Source organism: Mchenga conophoros, linkage group LG20, assembly GCF_057382185.1.
Source record: "Mchenga conophoros isolate Kocher_MC1m ecotype Shallow Benthic linkage group LG20, M_conophoros_male_GT1.1, whole genome shotgun sequence".
In the NCBI taxonomy this organism is placed as follows: Eukaryota; Metazoa; Chordata; class Actinopteri; order Cichliformes; family Cichlidae; genus Mchenga; species Mchenga conophoros.
In genome coordinates this window covers 12,430,759-12,440,026 of record NC_140545.1, presented here as the reverse complement: position 1 = coordinate 12,440,026, position 9,268 = coordinate 12,430,759, and the positions used below count along the sequence as shown (strand labels likewise).

At 44.5% G+C, this 9,268-nt stretch overlaps 1 protein-coding gene across 4 annotated transcripts; it reads right to left on the bottom strand.

Moving 5' to 3' along the window:
* Positions 1-655: 655 nt before the first annotated feature.
* Positions 656-8,801, bottom strand: znf341 (zinc finger protein 341). Of its 4 annotated transcripts, none has more exons than XM_085260078.1 (16): positions 8,731-8,801; positions 8,018-8,128; positions 6,704-6,894; positions 6,273-6,422; positions 5,856-6,185; positions 5,587-5,770; positions 5,376-5,469; positions 5,204-5,294; positions 4,959-5,124; positions 3,442-3,659; positions 3,113-3,321; positions 2,708-2,804; positions 2,382-2,514; positions 1,815-1,926; positions 1,653-1,723; positions 656-1,523 (listed from the first exon to the last, which is right to left on the bottom strand). In XM_085260078.1, the coding sequence occupies exons 1-16, from the start codon at positions 8,759-8,761 to the stop codon at positions 982-984; spliced, it is 2,730 nt and encodes a 909-aa protein (XP_085116204.1). In that variant the 5' UTR covers positions 8,762-8,801; the 3' UTR covers positions 656-981. The 4 variants fall into 4 exon arrangements, with proteins under 4 accessions (XP_085116204.1, XP_085116206.1, XP_085116205.1 ...); XM_085260080.1 differs by having other exon boundaries at positions 3,113-3,288; XM_085260079.1 differs by having other exon boundaries at positions 5,376-5,466.
* Positions 8,802-9,268: the final 467 nt, after the last annotated feature.

Below are 9,268 nucleotides of genomic sequence, written 5' to 3'. Positions count from 1 at the left end.
TTATCTAGACCAGGGGTGTCAAACTCAAATTCACAGTGGGCCAAAATTCAAAACTGGAACAAGGTCGCGGGCTAACATTAATATTTATTGGAAAAAAATCTTCCTCCAGATTTAAGAATGAATCTCTTCTTATGGACTCAAACAAGTTTTGCTGAAAAACTGAATATGGAACAAGCAAAGCTTAATACTAAACAATATATTAGCTGTATAATACCAGTAGGCCAGCTCTAATAATAATTTGGTATGGCTTCGCGGGCCAAATGTAATTAGGCTGCGGGCCAAATTTGGCCCGCGGGCCAGAGTTTGACACCTATGATCTAGACCAAGAGGTAAGTGAAGCAGGTAAAAGAAAGGCATTTCTAAGGCTTTGGGACTCTAGTGAGCCACGATAAGACCCATTACCCAAACAGAAAACCTGGAAGTGTGGTGACCCATCCCAGCAGTGGCCAGCCTACCAAAATACTCTTGAGTGCATTGATGAGGAGTTCCCCAGAAGTTCCCCTTTCCCCCAGAGCTGCTTTGAAATGCTTCTCAGACTCGCTGAGTGACCCAACCAAAGCCAAAACTGAAACCATTATAACGTCAGCAGCTTTGGTGGCACCTGCACTAAAACATGCACTAACATGCATTTAAATAGACACAATTACACTTTGAGTCACGTACAAACCTTAAAGTAATTTTATTTGTCGTTACATGAAATGACATGAAAACAGAACATTTTGGCAAAGGCTTGAGATTATGTTGTGACGGAGCCGGCGTGGTTTGAACTTGCACATAATACAAGAATTTAGAAACTTTCCACTGGGCATCATAGATCCAACAGATCCTTCAAATCTTCCAGTTCCTGTTAATCCAGTGTAATAATTTAAATGACGTTTTAATTTAAAACAAATAATGTTATGTAAATGTGTGGTTTAAATAATAAAAAAAAGGATAAAGCTTGTCGACTGGTCCTGGAAACATTCGGACTTGGCATTAGGACTACAAACATGGCTGCTGCAAACAGTTTTGGTCATCGCTTGAAATCTGCTCCAGTCCTCCTCCACCATGATTCACCCCGTCATCCTCCTCCTCTTCTCCCTTTGTCTGCCTTTCGATGGTGCTGATGGACAGCACAGCCTGACAGCCCTCATCATTCCTTCTCTCCTCTCCCGCCTCCCCATGTGTTTCCACTTGCTGCTGGATGCCATTTATGCCATTGCCCACCGCTCCATCATCTCCCCCTGTCTCCGTCCTTTTTGCTTTTCTCGTAAACCCATTTCTTCTCTGCTCATCCTCTCCGTCCTTCTCCTCAGCCTCCTCTACCTCGTCTCCCTCCATTTCTCCCGTCCCCATTTCTGCTTCCAGCTCATTTCCTGCGGCAGGACATTTGTGATCTCTGTAATAGCTCTGCCTGGTGAAGCCCTTGTTGCAGGTGGAGCAACGGAAGCGGTAGTTATCAGTGTGGGACTGCTGATGCTCGAGCATGTGAGCCCTGCGGCTGAACGCCTTCTGACAGAACAGACACTTGTAGGGCTTGATACCTGGAAAAAAGTTCATGTGATGATGCATTAAAATATTCGCATATACATACTGTATCTGGAATACAGAAGATCCCTAACAGTGCTTCTTCATCTTTTTCCTCAAAAATATTCTTGGTGTTATCCACTCACCAGAGTGTGACAGGATGTGGGCCTTGAGTTTGTCTGGTCTGTTGAATTCTTTGGTGCAACCGACATGTGTCCTGATGAAAATGAGAAAAACAAGAGTGAATAACTTTTAGAAAAGGAAAAACAAACAGAAGAGAACAGGGCTTTCCCACTTAAAGGTCTCACCTGAAAGGACACTTGTATTTCTTAAAGGGTTCATGAATGAGCATGTGTCGCTTCACTTTGTCTTTCCTGTTGAACGTCGCCTCACAGAGGGAACATTTATATGGCTTTTCACCTAGAAAATGGAATCAGCATTAAACTTACGCCTAAGCTGTATGCACAGCGAACAAAATCGGGTGTTCACATCTCATGAGATGCTAAAACCAGTCTAGAGTCACTGCACATCTGCAGACCACCTTACAACCCACCCCTCTCAGCACCTTCTTGTCATGCAGCCTTGACTTAATCGTTACCTGTCTGTTGTCTGCTCTAGTCTGTCCTGTTATTCCAGTCCCATAGTCTTCCATTGTATGTATCTGTATATATTAGAGCTATTTTGTAACATTGTAATACATTGTATTAATAGTTGCTGTTCTTAGTCACTTGGAGCAACTGTGACCACCTAATTTCCTCTGACATTAATAAATACCTCCTTCATAATAACTGAACAGAAGGGAAACTGTGCATGTTTTACATATAGTCTGCGGTGCATGAGGTCATACAACATAGCCAAACAGATGAAAAGATAACCTGAGTGAATCCGTGTGTGCAGTTTGAGGTAGTGCTCCGTCTTAAAGGCCTTCTTGCAGATCTGACACTTGAACCTGCCGCCAACGCCGTGAGTGGGGAGGTGGCGTCTGAAGTATCTTTCACATGGGAAGACCTGATGGTCGCAAAGGGCGTGAGTCAGAGACTGAACTGACACGGGAAACAAAACGCCTCAAACAGCTCAAACCTATGTTCATGAACTAAACCATTCAAGCCAAGTTGCATTAGGCACAGGGAATCTGAAGCCTACTTTAACATGTGCATACACAGTGAATAAAAGGTGAAACGTCGGGTGTGTCATAGTGTACCTTTTGACAGTGTGGGCAGGGAAAGCTGTGCGATGCAGTTAGCAGGTGTTGCTCTAACGCTTCTTGCGTAGAATATCGGCTTTGGCATTTCACACATCTGAAGGAAAAACGTAAACTGTCACTGTTAACAAATCCTATGAAGAAGCGCATTCAGTCTGACAACTGTAGAAATGACTAGTAGACATGCAGTTCAGAGTAAGACGTGATATATAATTTTTGCTACAGGCAAAAGTACAAGTGATTATTTACAGCAGCAGAACAGTGAACGTGAGACCTGCTCAAGACAAACTATGCAACAAAGGAATATGACATATGTGTTATGGGATTTATGCAAGCAGGCTCTCTCCACCTCTCCAAACTTCTTCTCTCTACTCCTTCCACTCGAGGATAAGTGCTTGAGCTGACCTGTACACGGTGGCCTCCTTGCGTGTATTTTGCTGCGGGCAGAGGGAATGGGAGTACTGGTGGAGTCCCAGCTCAAAGAGCGAGGGGAACACCTTGCTGCACAGGTGGCAGCGGTAGGTCAGTTGCTCCTGGTGCGTCCGGATGTGTTCCAAAAACTGATCCAGAATCTGGAAGGTCTGGGAGCATGATTTTAACACACACTTATAAACCTGCAGGAAAACAGTCACAAAGTCCGAGTGACTAACCCCGTGTGTGTCTGGACGTTTTCAGTCAATCCAACTCATCAGCACAGTTTTCTAATGTGTACCCATCATGTCTTTATGACTCACCTGCTCCCCCTTGTGTTGGGTCAGGTGGGACTTGAGCTGGAAGTAGGTCTTAAACCTGCTGGCGCAGAACTGGCACTGGTAGGAGCTGTCTATCACCACGATCTGTTTGGTCTGAGCCGGGCACTGCTGGTTCTGCCTGCTCTGCACATCCTCCACTTGGCTGCCCTCTGGATCAGCCCGAACCTCGGCCACTCTCTCCTCCAGCTCCCCAGGTGCTTCTGCAGTCAAGCAGTGAGTGTCCACATGTGTCAAGAAACCATAACAATGAAAAGACAGTAGAGGCTGATTTATCAGTGACAGTCACTGTTACTGACAAAAACAGACTTCTTGAGGAACACCGCCACACCTCTACAGCTGAGGGACACAGCAGCAATCTGCCCGCCTGATTTAAATCTGGCTGCTGTCACATTCAACGTTATCTCCTTAGAATCACTGGAATGATTTCACTGATGCTGCTATTTCTGGCTCGCTCATTCACTCTGACTTGGTGTCAGGCAGTGTCAGCGTCAGACCTATCAGCTGTCATTTTGGCGAGGACTACAAAGGAGGCAAATGTGCTGAGTAGTACTGAGCTGACTGCTTTGCTCCAGGAGTTCAGAGCGTTTGCCTAGAAAGCTCCTACTTAGATGTCACAATATTAAACAGTAGAACTTTATCACAGGACCTGAGGTGGTAAAGTGTCTGTGCCTGGTCATGGTCCTGACCTGGAGCACCACATCTGGGCTTGGACCCTGTGAAAAACTGCAGTTTGGTCTCAACATGACAGTCAGGTTGGTTCGACACAGGAAGTCAGTGGTACAAAGGGTCAGAACAGGACTTCCTGTGAGACTGGAAACAGTCCAGAAGTGTGCGAGGATGCAATCTCGAAGAGAAGTTTGACCAAATTTAAATCAGGTACATTTTTTACTTTACTTTTAAAATTGTCTCGTGTTGTAGCTGATCGTTACTTCTAACTTTACATAGCCCTTTTCTCCTGAGTTTCAATTGTTGATGTTCTGAATAACATTTTAAGCAAACTTTTTGAAATCCATTGATTAACTCGTGCTTATCTGGAAATCAGGTCGCAGTGGCAAAGTGTCCCAGATGTCTTTGTCGTCAGCAACATTTTCTAGTTCCTCTTGGGAGATCCTGAAGTATTCCCAGGTCAGACAGGGCATATACGGCAAGATTAACTAAACGTGACAAAATACCATGCAAGTACAATCTCCAAAAAGCGCTCATATGTGTGGTTAGTTTTACAGATGATTTACAAAAGCTGTGCTGCTTTCTAAACACAGGTGCAGTCAGTTCATTTAATATCAAATGCAAAAACATGCTTTTGTTCTGCGTCAGATATAAGCACAGTTAGCAAATGTTAGTAAACTCCCAAAAATACATAAAGGGAGAGTAAAACAAGCCCAGTTTTGTACTGACAATGTGTAAGTAAACTGGGCCTTAGTCTCTTCAGTGGGTTCTGGATCTACACCGGGCTCTGCTTGCAGTGTGTTTTTCACAGTGTGTTATTTAACAGACGGTACCTGCTTGCGTTGGCTCCTCTGTTTGTGTTTCCTGCATCCCGTCCTCATCCCGCTCACTTTCCTGCTGCTGTTCCCCGCATTCTTCTTCCTCACTGGGGGGCACTGGTACCACCTTTACTGTGATTGGTAGTCTAGACACAGTGCTGGCCACGCTCATAGGCCACACCTGTAAGATAAAGACAGCTGTTGTTAGTGTGTTGATTAAAATTTAAATACATCATGCAGATACCTCTATATCACAGCACCTTGTGTGTCTGCATGTGTTTCTTCACATTGGACTTCTGCGCGAAGGCTCGGCCACAGACGATGCACTGAAACGGTTTCTCTCCCGTGTGGCTGCAAGAGGGAAATTGTTTTAATGAATCCTTTATTTCAGCTTTAAAGTTGGTCGATTCTACATCCTGGAAAGCAACTCACCTCCTAATGTGCTGCTGGAGATCAAAGTTTTTCGAGAAGACTTTGTCACAGAAGTTACATTTGAGCTTCGGACCTTTTCCCTTGAGCTGCTCTGCTGAGGAGTCCAATTCAGACAATTAATACAGTTTATATAAACATCCATCATGTTGTCTTCTACAGTTCCATTAGATAAAAACTGTAGCCTACAAATGTAATCTTTTTCCACACATACCTGCGACTCCATCTGAGCTTTTTTTACAGTTCCTCGGTCGCTTGGGAACGATAACCTTTTCAAAGTCACCCAGCTCCGCCATGCTGGCAGTGATGCTGCAGGTCTTGGTTTTGGTGCCCTGCTTCCCGGGGCTGTACACGGGAGGGGTTGTGAACGAATGACTCTCCACACCCTGACTGGGCACCTGAGGAAGACACGCATGGTCACAGAAACTGGAAACGTATCATTTTAACCACTGCGACGGCAACCAAACAGCAAGCCTCACTCACTTGCACAGGATGGAAAGGCTGCAAACCCAGTGTGTGGATCTCAGCTCCACCCCCGCCACCCCCTCCACCTCCGACCATGTGGGGCAGAGTGCTGTACACCTGCACCACTGAGTTGCTGTGGCTCGCCGGGACCTGGGAAGTGAGTGTCTGCTGGGTGGGCTGTGCAGGTGGCAGGGGATGGGAGGGCGGCTGCTGCTGCTGCTGCTGTTGTTGTTGTTGTTGTTGCTGCTGCTGCTGCGGGGGCTGCTGCTGCGGTTGATGAAGGTGATGGAGGTGGTGGTGATGGTGCTGTAAGTAGGACACACCGGCTGTGTGCATGCTCAGGTTACTCTGTCATAAAGGAAGCGCACAGATTTGGTGACAGGATGTAATAAATTCAAATGCTGGGCGTGAAAGAGAGAAGGAAGCAAACAGTACCTGTATGGGAGTCTGCATGGGGGCCATGGGCTGGTCGATGGAGGTGAAGGCTGAGATGGCAGACATGAGGATGTCATCGCTGACGAGCACGTTGCCTTGGACCAGAGTGTGCGTCAAAGGGGAGGGAGGGACTGTGATGTAGGTGGACACCTGTGTGAGTGCCAAGTTAAACAGTCACATCAGCTGCTTTTTGAATCATTATAACAAAATCTTTTTTCCTTTACAGTCCTGGCCTCTTATATAACGCATTTATAAAATACTTTTACCATCAGGTCAGCTTTACCTCAGACCATTACCTCTTTCCCACTTCTCCTTACATTTCTTATCAGTTTTATTACTGCTTTAAGCTCTGCACTCTGCAAAACTAACTTATTAAACCGAGCAAGTTATTTATCACCCCCACAGATAAATTGCCCTTTTGCTTTCCTCACCTGTCTGTTGGCAGGAGTCTGCGGTACCGAACTAATAGACGGGACAGGCGTGTAAGCATTGGTGGAGGCCAAGGACACTGTGGACAGAGAAGGGGTGCTAGACTGGCACTGCTCCCTCTTGTGCGTCATGAAAGCAGGCAAAGAGTTGAACTGTTTTTTACACTTCCCACACAGGAACACGTCTTCGTCGTCTGTATAAAGGTTTTAGGCAGCAAGAAACAGCAGACGGGGGAAAAAAAGACACACATGAGTCAATTTTGAGGATCTTAATGCACTTTTGGACATTTAATGGGTGGTGATATTCATCCTTTAATGTTTTTGCAGTGATGCACTTGGCTTTAATAGCTATTTTAGCGGAAAAGTATTTTTCAAAGACTGCACACGATGACATCATTTCACAGCAAAAAGTGTGCACCACCAGATAAATTAAACTAGCAGTCGAGTCTGTCACGAGGACCTCATTTTGGTTTGATGAACCAGCTAATAGCTAACTAACTAATAACACAACCGTAATAACGTGTCAAATTCTTGCCTCTAGATTCTTCTTTTTGTGTAAGGTTTTTGTTATGTGACACAAATATGAGCTGCAATAACATCAGGATGAAAAACATGTGCTTATAAACTACTTACATTGTTTTAACTGACATTTACTTAATAAGCTGATCTGACGACAAGACTTTTCAAGAACCTTGGTCTCTGCGATGATTAATCAAATTAAACTGAATCCAACCACCAGGGTCACTGACCGCCACCCAATCCACAAGGCACCGAACCCCTGTGGTACCTTTTGTTTGTGGTGGGCTCATTGTTGCTCATTCTGGCTATGCCTGGACAGGCCCCGTGGATAAGGCCTGACCACCAGGCGCTCTGCCTCAAGCCACATGTCTGACTCCATGGTTGGGCCTTGGTAACCCTCTCCTAGGCAGGGTAAACTGTTCTCTATTTTTAGTTCTTGGTATTGGGGTTTTCTGAATTGCCCTTTGTCTGATCCTCTTCCACACTGAAAGGAGCCAGTTGAGGTGATTCTGGCAAAAATACCTGCTACCTGAGGGATTTTTCCGACACATCCTCCCTTTAGAATGCACTGGGCAAAATCCAGGACAGAATGAAGAGAAATATCTCAGCTGGCTTAGGAATGTCTTGGTGTCCTCCTGGATTAGCTAGAAGAGATGGGCGGGCATCTCTCCTTCTGCCCAAAAACCCAGACCCAGATAGGCGTCAGAAAATGGATGGATGGATGACATGTCTCTTGACATAAAAGAATAACAGGACAATGACACAGCCTGTCCCACAGCTGTGCATGCTATTACATACCCATAGACTGGATTGTTGGCGTCCCAGAGACGTTTTGGTTGTTTGGGTCAGGAACACCTCCTTGGCTGTCTAGCAGTGACTGGACTGCCAGCACTGTCTGATTGTCCATGCCTGAAGAGTAAGAAGAAGAAGAATTCACCTGCTGCAAAGATCCATTTTAGTCTGATGCATGACTTACTGAAATGTCTAAACATGAATTAGTAGTTTTATCTAATCAACTGTGATCAGAAGCAATATTAGTGTGGAAGACTAACAGCTTTCGATAAGGATATCTCTACATCCACTTCAAATCTGCGTACAGTAATCTCCTGATACTGTACTCACTTACAATAACAAAAACAGTAATAATCCATTTACAACAAACAGGCTGTTAGTCCAGTAATATTACAAAGTCTTGTCATTAAGAGGGCCTGAAGGAAAGAAAATCACCCTGAAATGTAAATACATTTACCATCTGACTGCAATACGATGACTACGATTAATAATAAGCTGTCCGTTAGGTCGAAAAAGTGTTTAATCACTTTGTTTGTTTACATTCATACAGAGTCCTTCCTATGTGCTGTTTTCCTGATTGAAACAAAACCAGAGGCTTGTACGTGGATTTACGTTATTTTTCTGCGTTTCCGAATGGGCCTACATCAGTGAAATATCTAAAGTAGGAGCAAACGTTTTGGGTAACTGTAATTACGCTGCAAATAAATAAATACTCATACCTTCCAGCACCTCAAATATTGCCTGCGCCATCTTGTAGCACTCCTACTGGGTGGTAGGCGCTCGATTACTTATGGCTGCCTCTTGAGGTAACTGCTTAACTAAGGAAAATCGCTTTCACCCAGACATGTTTTATTATTATTAATGTTATTATTATTGTTGTTGTTATTATTATTATTATTATTATTAGTAGTAGTAGTAGTATTATTATTATTTGTGAGAAACTCTTCTCGAACGCGAGACTGGCAAGAAGAACTGCGGTTAATAGTTTTTTTTTTTACTCCGACAACAACAAAAATGTAAATTTATATTAATTACAAACAACTTGCTTGACATCAGCCTAATAAACTAAATATATTTGCTTCAACTAAAATAAAATGCTTTATTTTCCAAGTTCCGCGAACGCGCTTCTCATCGATTTATCTGCGTTCGTGACGTGACAGACACCCGCTTCTGCCAATCAGAGCTCCTCGGCCCCGCCCCGCGAAAAGCGCACAGCTCGGACCAATCCCAACCGACTGCTTGGCGCACGTGTTGGTT

What these genes read in the sequence shown, in the direction of transcription:
- znf341 (XM_085260078.1), bottom strand. Translation starts at nt 8,761, where the DNA reads ATGGCGCAGGCAATATTTGAGGTGCTGGAAG. An exon ending in AATATTTGAGGTGCTGGAAG is followed by an intron (nt 8,129 to 8,730) that starts GTATGAGTATTT and finishes CTTACTCTTCAG; the next exon opens with GCATGGACAATCAGACAGTG. An exon ending in AGACTCCTGCCAACAGACAG is followed by an intron (nt 6,423 to 6,703) that starts GTGAGGAAAGCA and finishes GCACTCACACAG; the next exon opens with GTGTCCACCTACATCACAGT.